This window comes from Macrobrachium rosenbergii, chromosome 3 (genome assembly GCF_040412425.1).
Source record: "Macrobrachium rosenbergii isolate ZJJX-2024 chromosome 3, ASM4041242v1, whole genome shotgun sequence".
NCBI classification, from domain to species: domain Eukaryota; kingdom Metazoa; phylum Arthropoda; class Malacostraca; order Decapoda; family Palaemonidae; genus Macrobrachium; species Macrobrachium rosenbergii.
This window is the reverse complement of record NC_089743.1, coordinates 48177530-48200029: the sequence shown is the minus strand read 5'-3', so window position 1 is coordinate 48200029 and position 22500 is coordinate 48177530. Positions and strand designations below refer to the sequence as shown.

Here is a 22500-nt window from a genome sequence, read left to right as displayed (position 1 = left end):
TTTTTCTTTGTCATTATGGTAGGAAACTATAAGCAAAGCATCAGGTAGGCATATAAGTGGCACTGACTTCCAAACGAGGGAAAAAAGTATCTTCCCCCTTAGTACAGTTAGTAAAATTTGTGCTAGCAACTCGGAAGACAAGAGTTTAAATCCTGCTGCTTGAAATTCTCAAATTCAATTGCCAGTTACCACATATAATGCGTGATGTATACATGCAGATGTACCACAGATAAAAGCGAAACACAAGGTACCAATTCTAACTGTTTTGTCTTTAGTTTTCTAAGATATCATCACGAGGACTAATCAGTAGCAGAAATTTACTTTATATATATCCTATGGTGACAGTACATTATTATTATTATTAAAAAAGTTTAACTAGACCACTGAGCTGACTATCAGCTCTCATAGGGCTGGCCCGAAGGATTAGGATGAAATGACAAGTCTAGGCTAGAAGCCTAGCACTGGGACCAAATAGGTCACTCGTTAACGATGAATGAATGAAAATGAAAATGAAATTAAAAGCTGTAAAAAGGTATACCCTTTCATATTGGAACACACTCACACAACAAATACAGTTATACTCATGTTTCCATATATACTCACTAAAAAGGTATATTAAAATTAAAAATAAATTAAGTAAAATCATAAAATTTACTTGTTTTAAAATTCATTATACTGATTGATTGATTTTTTATATTTTATCAATTAACTCACAGCTTCTCAAGAACATTAAAATGGGTACTACTGAAAATGTTGAAGATTCCTACAAAATTTCTTTTATTGGTCTATTTCCTAAACTTGATAATCGCTGCAGGTTATATTTTGGACATTCACACAGTACATGCTTAACTGTTATCAACACATTGCAATCTGGGCATTTGAGAGGAGGGCCACATGGACTGTTCATTAAGTGTCCATGTGTCAAACGAGTATGGCCTATTCGAAGACACGTCAGAATTACTTGTGTGTGTCTCTCTCTCTGACATGATGAACTCCATTTTCCGACACTGGATTTTATCTCTTTTTATTTTTTATCTTAAGGTTCTTCGTTCCATATATTTTGCGATTTACTTACAATGAGTGTTTTTATATATCTTGTATAGTCACTAATTGGGATGTTTACATTTGCTCTTGTCATGTGGACCACTTCTTTAGCTGCTTTATCTGCCTCTTCATTTCCCTTAATCCCTACATGGGCAGTACAAACAGACAGAGTGGAAAAAATATACACATATAGTATACAATTATGTTTTCCCTAGTGGTCAGTGGTCCAAAAGAAAATTAGTAACTCTTATGATTATCCTTTAATTGCCAACTGCCGAATAAAATATGAATCCTAAGCAAAAACTTTCAAAGCCCTGGCCAATTCATATACCTAGCCAGAAGGCTCATCAACAGCACATCAATGCTGGTCACTTAGAAAGAATGGAAGACGACAGGTTAGTGGGGAGGAAGAGTGGCAGATCTGTCGAGAACTTGATAGATGGTGTGAAAAAGGCATTGAAAAGGAAGGGTCTTCAAGTTTAGGAGGAGTGAGAGCGTGAGCACATAGAGGTGAATGGTTCAGTGTGTGTGTGTGTGTGTGTGTGTGTGTGTGTGTGTGTGTGTGTGTGTGTGTGTGTGTGTGTACGGAATATAAATGGAATATAAAATTTAGGCCAAAGGCCAAGCGCTGCGACCTATGAGGTCATTCAGTACTGAAAGGGAAATTAATAGTAAAAAGTTCTGAAAGGTGTAGCAGGAGGAAAACTCGCAGTTGTTAGGAGAGGGTGGGAAGTAAGATGGAAGAAAAAGAATATGAACGGAGTTACAACAAAAGGGATGAAAGGGGCTACTGCTAGGAGTCGAAGGGATGCAGCAAAGACACTCAAGTAATACCTACAGTGCACCGCATGAGGTGCACTGACAGGGCTGTGTAGGGGGGGGGGTTAATCAGCTGCTGATGAACTCCTTTTCTGGATGGGGGTTCATTCATGTTCCAAAAATTAGGTAAACTATGACTGCGTCAATGGCGTGTGTTTTTATTCTCTGGAGCTAATACTCTTGGGGAAAACCATTTAATTCTAAAGAAAATGTAAAAAGGAAAGACTTACTAGTTCCGTTATCTCAAACGTATCATCAATGAGGTGGTAAGTAACTATGAAACTCCGATCATTCTCCTCTCCATCTGGCGAATCCAGCTTTGCTGAGAAGCGAAGGATCTATTATGGGAAGAAAACAAAAACTATATTAGCTTTATGACAATTTCAAAATGTCTTTAAAAGTTTCTTTTATAGGTTTAAGTTTTCGTAAGTACATATTCGTTTCTTTTACAAAAACCATACCTGCGTGATGTAAAGAGCAACATTGCAAAAATGATAAAACTTAGTTAAATGTACCATAAATTATTTTTTTTGCTACTACCACAATATTCACCAGGAAAAGGTAATCCTGAGGAAGGAGAGTCTGAGGAACAAGAGGGTCCTAAATGCTAGATCGCTGTGGATTATAATTTTATTTCAGTGTAAATTACAGCGATTTACGCATTTGAACTTACGGCAGCATCTTTGGCATTGAGGAGGCCCCGCCTGATCTTGGGTCGTGGTACGATGTCCGACTGAGTTTTGCCACTTGAACCAGACTCATCCGGCTGTAAGAGAGAAAAGAAATCTTAGATGAACTGTAAAATAACAAATTCTGAAAGTGATTCGTATTTTTCATAACATACAAACCTGAAGCTCCAGCTCGCAAGCTAAATCCCTATGTAAAGAACGAAAGTTTGTACTTGTGCAGGAATAAAAAAAGGATTTAAATAAGCATGAAAGACAAATGTACAACTTATAAGCAATGCTTATTAAGTACGATTTGTGAGTGCCATAACGTATAGTAAAAATTAACGTAATAATAGATTTCATAATCAAAATACCTCAAGTATCAGTTAGAAATACATTGCCAGTTCCGAAGACTACGGATATACATAAGGAAGAAAAAGGGAAGGCTGGAAAATTCTGAATATTGTAATGGAAGGAAACAGAAAATTCTTTAAACTTGTACAGTATTAATCATAGCTAAGTATGTCACGTGGTACTGAATTTGCACTGAGTATTCCTTTCCTGCGTCTATACTATGATTTTACGATTTATCTTTTACTGGTAGGTGATATTACCAATTGAAAATGTTTCAATGAGACCAGTAAATGAGTTTGTATTTACGATCAACTCATGATTTTTAGCCATTATGAAATATATGAGCCGGCTTTGTCTGTCAGTCCTCACTTTATTCTGTTCGCCCTCAGATCTTAAAAACTACTCAGGCTAGAGGGTTGCGAATTGGTATGTTGATCATCCACCCTCCAATCATCAAACATACCAAATTGCAGTCCTCTAGCCTCAGTAGTTTTGATTTTATTTGAGGTTAAAGTTAGCCATAATCGTGCCTCTGGCAACGATATAGGCTAGGCCACCACCAGGACGTGGTTAAAGTTTCATGGGCCGCGGCTCATACAGCATTGTACTGAGACCACCGACAGATAGATCTATTTTCGGTGGTCTTGATCATACGCTGTAGCGGCAGCTGTACAGAAAACTAGATTGCGCCGAAGAAAGTTCGGCGCATTTTTTACTTGTTTTAAACTGCAAGCAATTATATTAATATGTTGTCTGTGATCCAAATTTCCTTTAAGCAAATTCCACAGGTGATGTTGATGAATAGTTACCCAAAATGAGATCACCAAAAGCTCCAAGACAACGAAAACAAACTCTTGAAGCCATAACTTCATGATGGAAAAATACTGGCTAAAATAAAGAACACAATGATACTATAATACTCCTTTCTCATTTTTCTAGTGATCTTACCTTTCTCGTTTCAACATTCTTCATGGGAGGGGAATGTTCCACGCCATAAAAGTCTTTGAGGAACTGGCTCGTGTAATCATCGCAGCCAACAACCATGACCCTGAAATGAACGAAAAAATGAACGAATGAATGAAGAAAAAATGTCATAAATTTCATATTCATTAGCGATACTTTACGATTAATTCGAGATATAAGATAGTCAAATGATTTCTGACTGGGGATAACTGTGTGGAAATACTACCCAATACGCCACGGAGAAAAGGCATATGTGAAGATCTGCATCAGATGGAAGTTTGGGCAAAGGATGAATGATATAATAGAGGATAATGATAATGATGATGATGGATAAATTTCTAGATCTACATCAAAACTACTCCACACAAAAACATGTTATTGTTACGTTCAAAATTGGGCAGATTTTATGTGGAAAGGTTCGAACATTCATTAAAATGTTAAGACACCTCTTACGGTACTGACGAATGTTGCACGAAACATTATATAATTGTACACATTACCAAATTTAAAATGATAAAAACTTACGCCCACACTAATTATGTAGCTTAATTATTTGTCGCGTTACGAGAATGACAAAGACAAAGCATTCATAAAAGCATTCAAGTATGTATACATATGGAAACACTGTTAGTTATTATGAATGATGATAACTAAAAAAAATAGGAACATCAAATACAACAAAGATTTAACTTATTGTTAAGCAAGGACTTACTGTAGTACTACAAACCTTTTTTTTTTTTTTATAAACAATGATCAGGCCATCTTGAATTTGAATAAACCAGAGTGCCCATAGGAATTACAGCCTGAGATGTAGAAAATGAAATGTGCCTTCATGAACATAGAGATTCCGAACCTATGGTCAAATTCATTCCTGTGAACATGAAGTGTTCGAATATAAACATGTACATCATGGAATTTGGACCACAGTAAACCCAATTTCGTTTTAGAATGCTCCTGTTAAATCAGGAAACAAAAGCTTTCTGCTACCAACCTCCTTCCAAAGATATTTACGTTTGCTGGAGGAATTAAATGGCGAGGCATAATCCAGTCTCCCACTTCACTTTCTTCTCCTATGTCGACAAAACCACCTGCCGAAAACAGGGGTGGGGGGGCAATGAGCAAATAAGGCAAATTATGCAGGTATTCTAATGGCTAAACATGATTATGTCACAATGAAGTAGTTTATTCTTTGCTCTAAAATTGGAGTGAAGTCGCAATTTTTCTTCGTATCCGTCCTGATTTGTTTCTTTTGCCCCACGGCATAAAGTAATCTGTTCTGGATGATATAAATAGGCAAGCAAGATATAATATATATATATATATATATATATATATATATATATATATATATATATATGTATATGTATATATATGTACATGTATATATATATATATATATGTATATATATATAAATATATATATATAAATATATATGTATATATATATATATATGTGTATATGTAAAAAAATATATATATTCTCTATATAAATATTCTATATATATATATATATATATATATATATATATATATAGTGACTTTACGGATATTCTCTGGCAAAATTCTAAGCTATCTGGACTTTACTCGTAAAATACATAACAATTCTAACTGTAATATGGCGTACAAGTAAAAAAAAAAATGAGAAAAATCCTGGAGACCTGCAGAACACATCCACCCAAATATCACTGCAGATTCCTTTAATCTAATAAGAACAGGAATAAAACCGCCCCTCCACTTACTCTTCCTTGTATCACTGAGTGGCACCTTCACCGCTCGGAGGATCACCGGACTGAACTTCTTAATTTCCGTGTGGTCGAAGTACGACGGCTGGCGAAGCTCGACTGTCAGGTCCTCAGGTCTATAAAGTAAGACTGCTGGGCTCACTGCTGGCTGTCCGCAGTCGACGCCTTCCACTAAAGTGTCAAATCTTCAAGAGAGGGAAGAAATGGCAAAAATGAAACTGATAGTTGAAGTACTGTAGTGTTACTCAGATATGGTATACGGCTTTTTGTTTCACTGTCTAATTTTACAGTGAACATTAACACATGCTGCTTGAATGTAACAAGGTTTTGGCATGAAACCATGTACCCACAGTGTGTCTGTAACACGCACACACACATAAGCAATAAAAAAAAAAAAAAAAAAAATATATATATATATATATATATATATATATATATATATATATATATATATATATATATATATATATAATATATACTATATATATACACATACATATTTTTAGGGGTTCTGTAAGCCAAAGTATTTATAGTTAGAGTCGTCAAATTCAATGTTCCCCTCTTTTTCAGAATTATTATTAAAATTTGATTTAGGCTTTTTTCAGCCACCAAATGCTTCAAAGGTGTTACACTAATCATGTACATCATGAGGACCTAATTAGGCGGAAGATAATACTCATGCTTAGTGAATGAACTGGATTGGTGTCTCCAATTGTAGAAGCGATATTTTTTTTTTATTTGCTTTACTTTCCCAATGAATTAAACCGCCCCCCCTCAGTTTAACCAGCTTATCGAAAATCAGTTGGATAAATTAGTAACGTTTTACTTACAAACGGCTCACTTGTACTGAGATATAAGTAAATTACTTATATGGAGACATAAGGAGGTATAAAGAAATTACTTGCATGGAGAAATATGGAGACAAAAAATGTACTTATATACAGATATAAGTAATATCACTTGGGGCAGATACAATGGAGCAAATTCAAACAAAAAAATAAGGAACTATGGACTGAAAGCCTGAATCTTACTTGAGAACAACGCCTCGAAGACTCGGGGGGGCCAAAGGAGCAGATCTGGGTCTCAAATCTGAGCCCCTGGAAGGGGATTCAGCTCTCGATCTCCTGAGAAGGTTGTAAGGGTCCTGTGGTATTGGGAGAGGGTTCTTCAGCTCCGTTCCCTCACTTACAAGATATTCCTGCAAAGACATACAGTCCATAAGTTGCCATAATCCACCATAAAATACATGTACGTATTCTTGCAAGGATATTTACAGTCCATAAGTTGCCATAATCCACCATAAAATACATGTACGTGTTCTGGCAAAGATATTTAAAGTCCATCAATTGCCATAATCCACCATAAAATACATATACGTGTTCTTGCAAGGATATTTACAGTTCATAAGTTGCCATAATCCACCATAAAATACATATACGTGTCCCTGCGAAGATATTTAAAGTCCATAAGTTGCCATAATCCACCATAAAATACATATGGGAGTGTAAAGGGAACAATACTTAGGTTTCTCCCTGGAGTGGAAGACGAAGCACAAGTACCGGAACACTAGAAGAGGATAAGTTTCAATGGCAATAAAACTCAGAGTGAAATCATCGCAAGCAAGGGCAACGAAACGCCAAACTCCATGAGCCCACAGCTGCCATGAACACAAGTTTCTGTTGCAATTATGGCAAAGTCGACAATTTTTTCTCTGAAAGTTTCCTAGACCATGGATATAAATACGGAAGTACAGGGGAAAATAGTTCCTCATTGGTAGGTGGGTTCCGTTCTCAGCTAGCTAGCCCCACGTTCGAATCTCCGACCAGCCAATGAAGAATAAGGAAAATTTATTTCTGGTGATAGAAATTAATTTCTCATTATAAAGTGGTTCGGATTCCACAATAAGCTGTAGGTCCCGTTGCTAGGTAACCAATTGGTTCTTAGCCACGTAAAATAGATCTATTCCTTCGGGCCAGCCCTAGGAGAGCTGTTAATCAGCTCAGTGGTCTGGTTAAACTAAGGTATACTTACTTACAAGGGAAAATGATGAAATTCTTCATTTGTAATAGAGGGGATACGAGAAAATCTTTAAACTAATAGATTCTTAATCAACACCTATGTAAGTCATGTGGCTGTGAATTTGTACTTTGTATCGCTATTAAGAAGATAGTTCCCAATTAGGAAAGTCATAATTTTGAAAATGAATCAAAATTGGACTTGTCCCCTGAAGATTTGGTTACCGTACGTGTGGCGATATATAATTAAAATCTGATCAGATATTTTATACTGTATATGACAAGTACTGAATGTAAGTCAAACCATAACCAGCAGATTGATGAATCACACTATGATGGACTTTAATTATCATATACATATTCTTTAACTGAATGCTCTGATAAATTTCTGAGTTCATCACAGTAAGTTTTTATCATGTTCTTCTTGTACCTTTGTTTTAACAGTTTTCACACACACACACACACACACACACACACACACACACACACACACACACACACACATATATATATATATATATATATATATATATATATATATATATATATATATATATATATATATATATATATATATATATATATATATATATATATATATATATATATACATATATAAATATATATATATATATATATATATATATATATATATATATATATTATATATATATATATACATATATAAATATATATATATATATATATATATATATATATATATATATATATATATATATATATATATATATATATATATATATATATATATATATATATTATATATATAATATATATATATATATATATATATATATATATATATATATATATATATATATATATATATATATATATATATATATATATATTAATATATATATATATATATATATATATATATATATATATATATATATATATATATATTAACAATCGACATTTAGATACACCTTCGTAAAAGGGTCACAGTCGCATATGACGAATTTCCTGCCGTAGAGGGACAGAGTCATGCCTAGATTAAGTTGTGTCCAGTGCCAAAAGCCGCCATCCGGATGTGGCACTCTCTGGCGGCTCAGCAACCGGCCCTGCTCTAGTCCGGAGTTCTGAAAATGAAGATTATATCTTTTAGTGTATATTTCTATCATATTTAGTTATATCTATTTTTTTTGCAACTGTCTTATGGGTTTTTATGTTCTGTGTGCTCTTTTTTTTTTTTTTTTTGTCTTTCTGTGTTGCCGGGTTTCAAAAGCTAATGTATACACCGAATGAAGACGATTACACTCTGGCTTTGTATAGTATACAAGTCGTGTACATACACTATATGAAGGCGAGTATACATAGGTTTTGGGCTGTATACAAACCTGGTTACTTGTAATGTAAGATGATTCAATATGAAGCAAGAGTTAGTGAGCTTTTAAAAAGAAGGCAATATAACAAAAGCAAATTCTGTTTGTCCTCTTTTGTAATTTATCTTTTTCAATAGATGAGTCTTCTACAGATTACCATCTTTTCGCAAATTATGCACTGCATGGCAGCATACAGATGTCATGATACTCACAGGTGTTTTAGGCTCTATAACCATGATGGCGTCATCGAGTAGGTAATAACAGATGACAACGGGACGAATTCGATACACCTGTGGACCGCCCTCGATGTGCTCTGCGAAGTATCCACTGAATCGAAGAACCTGAGGAAAAAATGTTACAATGACCGAGATACCACGGTGTTGTTTTAAGGGCTCTTTCTCAATTTACCCATTGGAACTGGAATATACAAATTAGGCCAAAGGCCAAGCGCTGGAATCTACGAGGTCGTTCAGAACTGGAGGAAAAACTGAAAATAAACAAGGGTTTAAAGGTGTAACAGGAGGAAAATCTCGCAGTTGCAATATGAATCAACTGTTAGGAGAGGGTGGAAAGGAAGATGGAAGAAAGACAATATGAACGGTAGTACAGTAAAAGGAACGAAATGGGCTGCAGCTAGGGGCCGAAAGGACGTTACCTACAGTGCACCACATGAGGTGCACTGATGGCACTACCCCCGTACAAGGTCTGTTCATCAGGGTAATGCAATTAATTATCATTTACGTAATTTACAGCTATGTGAATTGAGTCTATTACAATGAACGACTTTACAACACTTTACAATAGATAACCAGAGGGTTTACATTTACTGTGAAACAGGCTCAAACTATGTATGTGTGCAATAGTGAAGTTGGAACAAAAAAGTTTATAAATACAAGGATTAACAATCACTAAGAACAAATATGATTACAGTAACAGCGATGGGTGGGATAGCATACGAGCTCTTTAGCGAGAAAAAATGACTGAAGCCGAAAATATGGGCTAGTCTCACTTGTTGCCATTCAAGTCGATGGAAAGACGGTACTCTCTGGGCAGTGGCTCTTGCTCGTATGAGCAGCCCGTAATGAAAGCGCATGAGTAGGGTATGGAACAAAGAGACTTCCGTTTAATTTACCTTCTTCTCTAGCACCGCCCACTCGGGTAGGAACTTTGGCGGTGTTCTAGAACGGCGCCCCTTATCCGCAAACTGGAGTTTCCTCTCCTGTCTGTAGAGGCAAGAGAAACAATTGACTGATTCAGTATGTAAATTACATGCGTGACGCATAGACGAGACTATTTATTGACTGGACAAGGTAACTGAGAAAACTTATAGTCTATATGCAAAAGTATAGTACACATGCCAGATATAACTGGAGACGGCAAGCAAGCTTAGATGAACATACATATTATCTACTCTAGACAAAAGATGAATCGATTTGATTAGGCATTTTGCTTTCTATCGCACTGAGGATTTTCGGTCAGCCTTCCAACATAGGCATATGAAAATAAATCTCTCTCTCTCTCTCCCATTTTAAGACAAAGCAGCAGCGACAAACCTGATAAGATCATCGTGGTCTTCTTCTGACAAGAGCGACACGTGGGAAGCCTGGACCAGAGGCACACCTTTTTTCCATCCCAGACTCTGGCGGATGGGCTTCTGCAGAGCCTGTGTAGAGATGCCATTTCAGACATGAAGATCATTTAGAAGTACTAAGACTATATCTACGCAAACATTCTATTTCAAAACTTAGAAGAGAAGTAAATGAAGAACTGAAAAAAAAAACTGAAGAAAATTCGGAAGTGCAAAAAATTAAAAGTTGAAGACACTCCAATATGAGCACAAGATATTAGAAAAAAAAACAGGGAGCCGTTACAAAGATTACTCCCCTTTACAATTAAGCCTCTGGAAAAAGTTTGAGTAGTCAATGTTTTAAATCACGCCTTTCTAAGCACATTATATTTTCTACATATATAAGGATGCATTACTGCGCTAACCACGATTCATAAATAACGACATATATTTAAATAATACTAAACTCATCAAGCAGTAACATCCTGTACGATTCCTCTTTTGATATTTTAAAAGGGATTACGGTGATTGCCTCACACCCTACTTTCTCATGGTTTTTAATTCCAGGGGGTGTGAAAAAACAGCAGAACTCTCAACTATAATAAAGACTGTTGATATTTATATATACATACACAAAATACGTAAATATGTATATAATTTACACACACACACACACACACATATATATATATATATATATATATATATATATATATATATATATATATATATATATATATATATATATACATAGAGAGAGAGAGAGAGAGAGAGAGAGAGAGAGAGAGAGAGAGAGAGAGAGAGAGAGAGAGATAGAAAGTGAGATGTGTGTGAATCTGTGTATATGAATTTACGTTCATATACTTACATGATGTAAACAAATTTTACGTTCACATACTTACAAGATGTAAACAAATATGTGCATATAGATTCTTGGTAGTTAAAAATTCTAATTACTTCGATTATGTCTATCCAAAACTAGTTTACTGATTTAAATACCATATCCTACAAACAGCACATTCTGCAACGTGCAGTCATGTGCAAAATCTGCACAGAAATGAAGTTAAAACGTTTTAAATAAAAGAAAGACAATGGAGAGATGAACAAAGAAAAATAATAATCTCACCGTCGGGTCATACAAGGAGTAACCTGGGAGGAGGGGCAACCCTGCCATGTCGACCAATCAAATGACTCACAAGGAATGACGTCACCACGGATGATGTCACCGCCGCTGGTATCAATGGCACCGACATAACAGCGATGACTCAACTGCAGGTGAGGTAAGACAGGTAGGAAAGGGAAGTTGAATTAGGTACGTGAGCGAAATATGTGACGTGACAAAGGGAGTGAATGACTCCACTCCTAGGAATTAAATGTTTGAAGGTATCTTTCCTCTTTACTATATAAAACATGACATCGTCTCTCTTTTCTCATACATATATATATATATATATATATATATATATATATATATATATATATATATATATATATATATATATATATGTACACACACACATATACATACATACATACATATAATATATATATATATATATAAATATATATATATATATATATATATATATATATATATATATATATATATATATATATATATATATATTATTGCTACAGTGTTAAGGGTACTTACTTGTCTCTGGGCGGCAACAGATAATGCAGGGAAGTTCCTTTTATTTATTACACATCTGACTCAATATTAGAACCACTCGTAGACAAAGCAAATGAAATCGATGGCTTAAGGCCTTCTTCAGGTGAGGAATTTACGTAAACTCAGGGGTTCTCTCAACTAATTATATTTACATAACAACAAAGATCTGAAGAATGACGAATTACTGGGCAGGTAATAACAAGGGTCTGCTAAATAATGAATCCTACACAGGATAAATGTTCTAAGCTGACGATATCTTCGTAACAGGGAAGATCGCAGTTGAAGGGGGGAACTGCACATGGATCGGCTGAGAGGTTCCACAGTCGGGGCCTATCTGCAAATATGCAGGACGGTCACAAAGGGAACTGAGGAATGCATAGATGGTGCCAAATGACTCAGTTTAACACTAATGCATATTTTACATTAACACTGAATGTTCCGACCCAAATTACTGAGGTGATTGCACAATGGGAAAAATTACCTTAGTCCAGACGACGTTGTCCTCATCCAATATTGCACTGGTGAGGGAGGAAGGAATTATAATGCCACTATAAAAATATACAGTTGAGACCCCCGGGTCAGCACGTGTTCAAAGGGACAGACAAGGACGTCTGTCTCGAGTAGGTCCTGAGCGATCTCTCTGAGGGAACTTGGGGAACTGAGGGTGATTCCTCTTGCAGAGTCTACTATAACCTCCGGTGATTATGTTGGCTTCTCATCCAGGTGGCGCAGAGGTCAAATTTCATCACGTTCCCTTTATGTCGACCGCATGGGTTCCACGTGGCGCTAGTCAGCTCATGTGGCCTCAGAATGAGGGTGGGGGAGGTCAACTTTCTCTTTTGGGGCTTCTCCCTCCAGTCTGGCTGGATGCAGGGGTACCTGGAATTTTAGGTCCTAGCAGTCAATCTGAACAGAGAGAGGGAGTTAGGCTTAACCATTTTGGGGAATGAGAGAGATTATGAAGGGGCGAATTGTGACCTCTGTTCTAGTAGTTAATGAAGGACATTAAATTTTTATTTCTTTCTCCATTACTTTGCAAATGTAAAAATGGGTGAGGTTGCAAGAAAACGGCCCCAGCCGTTGCAATACATATATATATTGAAGAAAATCTGATGTCTGTAGCAGGATTTGAACCCGCATCCGGAGTATCAGAACGAGGTCCCGTTATCAACCTGACCAAAAGAAGGATATATATATATATATATATATATATATATATATATATATATATATATATATATATATATATATATATATAATTATAAATATTAGCTGTTTGACCTCTCTGCCCTGTTCAAAATGGAATAAAATTAATTCTAACATTAGAGCTGGGAAGAGCAGATGCCTCTCGCAAGAGACAAGGGAGTGGGAAGTAGCAGGAGTTGTTTTGAACAGATCCCAACCGTCAAAGGAGTAGGAATTTTTGTTTCAGAGGGATATAAGACGGGATAGGTTTTGCTAAGACAAACCTTAGATAGACTGTACTTTAAGCTCAATTTTCTATGACCTTATGTACCGGTAAGCCTTTGTTGTTTTCCAGATGATACCTATGCCAAAGCCAAGTTGACTTGCGGGAGGAGCCGAGACCAGTCACGACCCAAGCTACCCCAGGCTCCAAAACAGACTCAGAGTAGTGCCCGTCGAAGCCAGACGTCTTTCTGGGCAGTCCACTTAAGCCCCTTTGCCTCTGTCCTCTTGAACATGGAGGAAAAGATTGCTATTTCAACGGTATTATCTCTCCCAACGGTAAGTCGGATTTTGACAATTACTCCCAGTTTCCTTTTCCTTCACCTGCAACTCTCATTTTTTGTGTTTCAAGTTTTCCTCTCTTAAACAGTCACTGACTAAGAAAATCCTAGTAAAACCATATCCCACTGATGAAGTCAAATATGTAAAGTACAATTACTGTTGCCTAGTGGAATTGCATAAGTTATTCTCCATGGTGTTAAAGTAATATTCTTGATCTAAGATTCATCACCTGCAATTAGTTAATGATGAGTGAGAGTTTCTGTAGTGCAGGAGTGTTATCTGGATACATCTCTTCCAGAACTGTGCATGCCTTGGACCCTGCCATCCTCTTGTTTGGAGAAGAATTAGCATCCTTGGTGCCAAAAGCCTCAATTCACGCAATTGCAGTAATTTGCCCTATAGAAGCATCACAAGAGGCCCTGAGCCAATGCGTTATCCATATTTTATGTTGAGATATTTTATGTCCGGAGTGGGGCTAAGTCAGAGCTGTTGCTAGCTCCTGTAAGGAATCAGTGCACACTTTTATTTTAATTTGTTGAAACTAGTTGTTTTGAATAATGTTGCTGATTTAATTCAGGTGGTTCAGAATAAATCCCTATACTCAGTAACTCTAGTCTCAACTGGTGACCTGATCTAATAATTATATATTTTATTATCTGTCTTTCTTTTTAGGTAACTTTTAGCCTTGATTGACAGGATTAAGTGGGTCTTACATAAAGAAGGGCTAGATAAATCCAAGATACTACAAAAAATAACTTGATTAGCCAAATGACCCACGTAACAATATATATATATATATATATATATATATATATATATATATATATATATATATATATATATATATATATATACTGCATGTTAGTTTTACCACAGCGTCATCTGCATATGCCTCGACTGAAGGTTCATCATTATACAGAGCTCCCACATACACTGCACCACTCACCTTTATATTCAATACACTCTTGCGTGTTTGAATTATTAGGGCCCATCCATCTAACTCCTACTCCACTCTTCCTCTTCACTTTACTAAAACCTCCTAACTGTAGGCTACACTTTTACACAATCTACCATTCTTCCTTCACTTTCCACATAACCAAACCACTTCAATGGCATTACTGGCCTTTCCACTGCATATTTTATTATCTCTCTGCACTTCTCATCCTGCCAAGCCTTCTTATCCCACTCATGCTGTGTAAGAAACTAATCCCAATCCTTTGTCTTTCCTTTTACTTGCATTCAAGATATATGCTTCAGTTCCAGTAAAGGAGAATCTGTTCATTAAACATTTATAATCCCAACTTGTCCTTCCATATACACTCTTCCAAACTGTTTGCAGACATCTTACCTTTCATGCTTTACCTCTTATGTGATTCACCACTTCTTTCAAACTACCATCAACTGTTCCATTTACTTCCATGTACCATCATGTGATTCAACTTTAACTTTTTTCCTCCTTCAAATTTTCAAAATCTTTCAACAGACTTTAGATTATCTTCGCTGTCACCAACCGACTCGTGACACATGTAAAAACTATTTACTCCACATTCCTTTCTTGGTCCCTAGAAGCTTGTAACCGCAACCGTCCTTTCCTGGGATCCTCTCTTCAATCCATACAATCAAGGATTAAACAGGCAAGAAAACGTAACACACTGATGTCCGAGAGCCAATCTTACTTCAAGCCATCACTCTCTCGTCTCAGCATTCTCGTTCAAGCTTCCTTTTCATCGATAAACTTCAGACAGGTATCGTCAAATTACCTACTACAACATTCCCCTTTCACATCCTTCCGCATCGCATCTTTTATTTATATCAAAAGCTTCCAACCCCTCCGACTTCTCCCACAGTTGCTTATAAAATACACTTGTTCTTTCTCTGGCAATTCCTCAGTTATCGGAATCACTTTCTAATCAAAATCTTACCATCCGCCATACCCAGTATACTGAATACCGTTATCATTTTATAACAATTATATTAATCTTTATGACATATGCACACACACAACACACACACATACACATATACATACACACACATATACATACACACACATATATATATATATATATATATATATATATATATATATATATATATATATATATATATATATATATATATATATATTAGACAATCAGGAGGAAAACAAGAACATACAACAGCATGTTCTAAACGGCAACAATTATATAGGAAAACGGATGCACATTCTATCAAGGTGGATGCTATGGCATTTCAAACGCACATTAAAAAATACAGTAATTTACTTATTGATTTAAAAATATCTTAAACTTTTAACTAAAAATATTAAAGCTAAATCTCAACAGCCCGAGACTATAATTTCGTTAATTTATTCGAAAGGCCTCATACAATTAGTGGATAGATTGCAGGACCAGTGGCGGGTATACATTACTAGATCGAAGGCTTCGATCAATAAAAGAGAGAGAGAGAGAGAGAGAGAGAGAGAGAGAGAGAGAGAGAGAGAGAGAGAGAGCACGGTGGGGCTGGTTGCCGTTAATTGCGTGGTCGTGCTCATGATCTTTAAGAGCAAATGAGTTCATAAACAAGCAAGACGAAGGAATGTTTAAATGTCAGTAACTTTTTACATACCTAAGTTAAGGAATTGACAGCTCTGTATATTTTTATTACCTTCAGAAATGGAACCCTTTTAGTTTTCTGTAAAAGAAAACTAATGTGCCGGTTTTGTCTGTCCGTCCGCACTTTATTCAGTCCGCCCTCATGTCTTAAAAACTACAGAGGCTAGAGGGCTGCAAATTGGTATGTTGATCATCCAACCCCCAATCTTCAAACATACCAAATTGCAAAACCTCTACTCTCAGCAGTTTCTGTTTAAAGTTAAAATTAGCCATAATCCTGCTTCTGACAACGATATAGGACAGGCCACCACCAGGCCGTGCTTAAAGTTTCATGGGCCGCGGATCATACAGCATTATACCGAGACCACCAAAAGATGGATCTGTTTTCGGTGGCCTTGATTATGCCTGCACAGAAAACTCGATTGCGCTGAAGACACTTTGGCGCATTTTTACTTGTTTTCTTTTGCTTCTACGAACAGAATGAGAAGTGAGGGTCTTACCTACTTATCTGTTTTAATAACGGACATTGATCCAAGCGTTCAGACAAGGTCAATATTGCAAAGTTACGCATTCCTAAGCCCACTCGTTAATCGGCAAACAAAGACTAATAAAACATGACAGGTTACTGTCTGGAGTTAATCCGTTCCTTTTGTAATTCTCATGAAAATACAACATCAAGAATATTAACAATAGAGATAAAAACAAAAACAAAACTGTCTATTTCATCTTTTTTTTTGCCAGGCATGAAAAATGTATCTAGTATGGCTTCCTCGCCGGAGAAAATTAATTTTCAATTCTTGGTATATTTAAAGTGCCTTCAAACAGCTAGAGCTCTTTCCGCAAGGAAATAACCATACATCTTGCTCCCTTAGAATATATATATATATATACATATATATATATATATATATATATATATATATATATATATATATATATATATATGTATATATATGTATATATATGTATGTATATATATATATATGTATATATAAATATATGTTATATGTATATATAAATATATGTTATATGTATATATAAATGTGTGTATGTTTTGTAAATATAACTAAATATACTTAAATTTTAAAACGTAAAGTCTTTTAAGTAAAGGAAAGTAACTGTTTTGAGCACATATAACAAAGGCACTGCTAGATGTCTCAATGGATGGTTGCGTGATGTAAAATGTTTCAAGAGTTTATTTTCACGTCAGTCTTCTACCCATTACTTTGCACGATTTATCAACTTAAAAGGAACTTCCCTTCTTTCGTCGTTCTCTTGCAAAAGGATTTAATGGAACAACACTCTGCTGATGAGAGGAAAGCATTATCTTTTTTAAAGCACCAGAAGAGTTTTCTGTAATTTCAGACCAATTTTCTAGGATATTCCAAAGTAGAACAGATGTTTGTGAACCTAGCAACAAAGTAGAACAGATGTTTGTGAACCTAGCAGCATCTCAAACTTAATTCTTATATTTTTTATGATTCGAACGTTTAGATTTAATAAGCCCATCTACTGTTCGTGCAGAAACACACTTCTAAAACGTATTTTATGTGAAATAATTACGGAATTATTATCTCTCTCTCTCTCTCTCTCTCATTTGATGCCTATTAAAATACTCATAATTTTTCACATCAACAAATCATAACCAAGAAAAACTATAAATATGAGCTTGTTTTGATTAAATATTGCTATACATCAGACTTTGAAGTGAAGCATGAACCCACAAGCTGTTACAGTTCAGATATTGCTTAAATATAGACCCTTCTCCAAAATGCTTTTCCAACTGACCATTTTGTTTATAGCACAAATTAACCTGGCATACATACACACATGTATATATATATATATATATATATATATATATATATATATATATATATATATATATATATATATATATATATATATATATATACACACAGTATATATTTATATACTGTATATATACTCTATATATACATATATATATATATATATAAATATTACAAATATTACCTGTTCGACCTCTCTTCCTTGCTTTAATCGAATACAAGAAATTTATGTTTGTTAAAGTAAGAACGCAGACGATGTAGGATGTAGCGAGTGGGAAGCAGTGTTTTCGATTTTGAAGTGTTTTCAAATTCTATACGCCAACTGCCGAGACATTAGCTTAGAGGGCCGTAAATCAGGGATAGGTTTTGCTAGGACAGACCTTAGAGATACTGTCATACAGCTCAGTTTCCTCTACCCTGTGTACTGGCGAGACTAATGTCATTTCAGGTCAAGCCCTGGGTAGGCGGAGTTTTGAAGTAAACAACAAGACGATGCCACAGCGTCGGGACTCTCCACGCAGCCGTCACAGCGTCAGGACGTGACGGGGCTGTCGTCCAAGCATCCTTTGTTTCCCTCCTTTGTTCAAACCAGGGAGAAATTTGCTATTTCAACGGATCAAGGAATCTTATGCAACTGATCACTGCATTAGCTAACCTAGCGAACTGTGTACACCATGGGACTGAGCAACATCCTCTTTCTTGGAGAAGAATTTGCATCATTAGTATCAAGAAGCCTTAATTCGACCTTGCAGTAAATTCCTTATACAGCGTCTGAGAACCTAAATCTGTAGCGTTCATTCTACGTAGCACTGAAATTTGTCCGAAGTCGGACTAATATTCTGAGCTGCTCTTAGCTCCTGTAAATAGCCCATTTCATTTTATTTTACTTGTGTTGTTAAAACTAGTGTTCCAGTAAGTTTGCTGAATTCATTCATGTGGTTATGAATAAATCTCTATTTTTGTTAACAAGTGTTAACTGGCGACCTGATCTATTCACTATCTGTCCTTTAGAGTTAAGTTTAGCCTTAACTGACAGAATTACGTGGGTCTTAGGTAAAGCATGGCAATATAAATCAAAGTAAATAATAATTAAACTCATTAGCCAAAGGACCCACGCAACAGTGTATATATATATATATATATATATATATATATATATATATATATATATATATATATATATATATATATATATATATATATATATATATATATATATATATATATATATATATATATATATATATATATACATATACAGTATATATATATATATATATATATATATATATATATATATATATATATATATATATATATATATATATATATATATATATATATACTAGAGCGACCACGAATTCTTACGGTGCTGAAAACTTTAATGAGAAAAATTGCAAATGCTTGAGGCAATCCATTATGCGACTAGTGACTTGCGGTAGCCCGGGTCTTGAACTATGCCAAAATATTTATTTTCTAAAACGCTATAGTAAGACCTTTTAAAATTATGACGTGGTCTGTTAAATAGTAAACACAAGGAATCCTTATCCAGTCTTGTAGACCCTCATTTCCTTTTATTCGATGAGACATTAATAGTAACAAGGGAAAATGCTACGTGATAAACCTGGATACGTCAACCCATAATAAAAGAGCTTTATAACCCAATAAGAGTAATGATAATCAAGGAATCTTGTGGATAGACCTACCTCACGTTTCAACAGCTTTTGACTATATACATTTTGAAGGGATATCAAACCTTCAGTGATATATGTGAAGTTTACCAAAATGCATTAACATTCGAGCTGTACTGACCAACAATTTAACAGCAATCTACCCAGTGGTTTTTGCTGGACTGACGTACAATATTTATGGTTCCCTTGGCTTTCCAATTTCAGAGCTCCTTTTTCCAAATATTCGAAATCTTTTGAGTCAAAGTGATGAGAAGAATGAAAATAAGTTGTAAATAACATAGTACCGTACCGTATAGAATTCAGTTACGATAAATATAATAAAAAGTTTGAGGTCATAACTACTACGTTTCTAAATCAAAAGGAAATATCAAGGTTTCACCTGTGAAAGAAATCTTAAATGAAAGATTAACTCTCACGTAAGGAATCTGAGATAGTATTAATCTATGAAGGAAGACCCAACACTATAGCTTTCAGGTGTACCAAGATCAGTACTGCAGGAATACTAAATTATATCCGCGTTCCTTCCCGTATGTAGTCAAGACACGCAGCCGTGGGCAATGGCCAATTACCCAGATTAAAAGAGGCCTTTAATTACGATCACTGCAACGTGCTTTTTAGCAGTGGGTAACTCCCTTACCCTCGTCGACTACACGGTACTGAAAACGAGCAGCATCTTTCACAAAAATCTATTCAGCAGCGGTAACTTCGACAATAGAATATATTCTTTCTTACATCTTTCAGATTCACATATTCTGAATCACAAATTTACTCACTTATTCCTATCTTTAGTGAAGGCAAAGTAGCAATGACGTCAGATATTCCTTAAACATAGATTCTTCTCATGGGATATGCTGTCGAAAGATCCACGCTGATCTTCTCGTAAGACTACAAAAATGATTTTCCGCACGACCATTTTTGTATCAGCACAAATTATACTTGCATACATGCATATATATATATATATACACATACACATATATATATACACACACATACACATATATATATATATATATATATATATATATATATATAAAGTATTGGTAATTTAAAAACTATACAGATTATGTTCATGATATCTTATGTCTTTAAAGAAGAGAAAACCTGTCTAGTTAATAATTTGGAGGACCATATATTACTTGCATATGTACAGTATATATCACATTTATACAAGAAACAGTAAAAGGCAAAAATGTATGACTGAAACAGTTTTCCGAAAAATATGATTAATGATGAGAGTTATGATATTATAACAAAAATTATGTCCATTTCTGTGATTCTAACGACTGATTAATTAGTTAATGTATACTGGTACGGAACGATTTTATTCATCATTGTAGGCAATATATTTCTAGCTCTATGTAATTTTGATAAATAATTCTTATGTTTTCAAGAAATATTCACTCCATTTAAATACCAGCCATTACTTCCTCAGGAAAATAGTATAATCCTGTAATCGAAAAATATAAGAATATATATATATATATATATATATATATATATATATATATATATATATATATATATATACATACACATATATACAGTATATATATATATATATATATATATATATATATATATATATATATAATGTATATATATGTATGTATGTATGTATATATGTATATATGTATGCGTGTGTGTGGATTAAATAACAAAAGGAAAGCTACTCCTGGTTTTGTTAAAATACTGTGAACGTAATACTCTGTAATGCAACACTCTGAATATAAGGAGCAAGTTTTTAGATTTATACGTGTGCTCTCTTGCGTACGTGCGTCTTTATGTCATAAAATATAGCTTCAAGGGTTAGGAAAACAAAAGACGGGCGAAAGGCGCACTCGAAACATCACTTGTTTCTGAATCTCAATACCGCAAGATGATGACCAACTTTAATACAACATTCCCTTACCTGCGGATTGAAGAGTGGATTTCAAACCCACTCATAAAATGAATAGAATCCCAACGGCGTCCCTTCCACTCCTTCCGTCTGGTCGCGACTACATTTTGGGGGAAATGCTTCGCAAGGGGCCCTCCCCTCAAACGGTAACAACGTTTAGTTGGTGTTGCCATGGTAACCGCGACGCTCATTCGGCCGTCAACGTTTAACTATGTGGACGTTGTCATGGCAACAGAGGACGCCAAGTCATTAGTGTTCATTAGAAGTGTTTGCTATAGGAAGAAGGGAGAGAAAGAAAGAATTTTTTTTGGACACATTATGGGAGCTCAACTTTTACGTTATTTTCTGTGGGGGGGGGAGTCTTCACAAGACACAAGAAATAACTAAAACTTGTTGCTTGAAAGACAAGAAAACAGCGCTGACAGAGCTGTAACCAGTCACTACAGCCCCGTTTCAAGACCTGACTCTAATTACTATTCTCATTTCAAGAGATGACTCTAATTGCTACTCTTATTTCTTTTGCTTTAGCTCTAGTTTAATTGCCTCCCCGGCAATCTCAAGG

General features: G+C 35.1%; 1 protein-coding gene across 4 annotated transcripts in view; it reads right to left on the bottom strand.

Annotated features, from left to right (window-relative positions):
• LOC136855390 (EF-hand domain-containing protein 1-like) overlaps positions 1-22100 on the bottom strand; it is a 23445-nt gene extending 1345 nt beyond the window's left edge. The window contains exons 1-14 of one of the 4 annotated variants that reach the window (XM_067132334.1): positions 21951-22100; positions 12675-13072; positions 12176-12527; positions 11648-11790; positions 10508-10617; positions 10087-10177; positions 9167-9295; positions 8559-8711; positions 6622-6788; positions 5588-5775; positions 4840-4936; positions 3834-3933; positions 2537-2629; positions 2094-2201 (exon numbers count right to left, since the gene is read on the bottom strand). In XM_067132334.1, the coding sequence (XP_066988435.1) occupies positions 2094-2201; positions 2537-2629; positions 3834-3933; positions 4840-4936; positions 5588-5775; positions 6622-6788; positions 8559-8711; positions 9167-9295; positions 10087-10177; positions 10508-10617; positions 11648-11695 (1284 nt within the window). In that variant the 5' untranslated portion in view covers positions 11696-11790; positions 12176-12527; positions 12675-13072; positions 21951-22100. The remainder of the gene's footprint in view (positions 1-2093; positions 2202-2536; positions 2630-3833; positions 3934-4839; positions 4937-5587; positions 5776-6621; positions 6789-8558; positions 8712-9166; positions 9296-10086; positions 10178-10507; positions 10618-11647; positions 11791-12175; positions 12528-12674; positions 13073-21950) is intronic. The other 3 variants (XM_067132344.1, XM_067132356.1, XM_067132366.1) reach the window with 3 other exon arrangements.
• Positions 22101-22500: the final 400 nt, after the last annotated feature.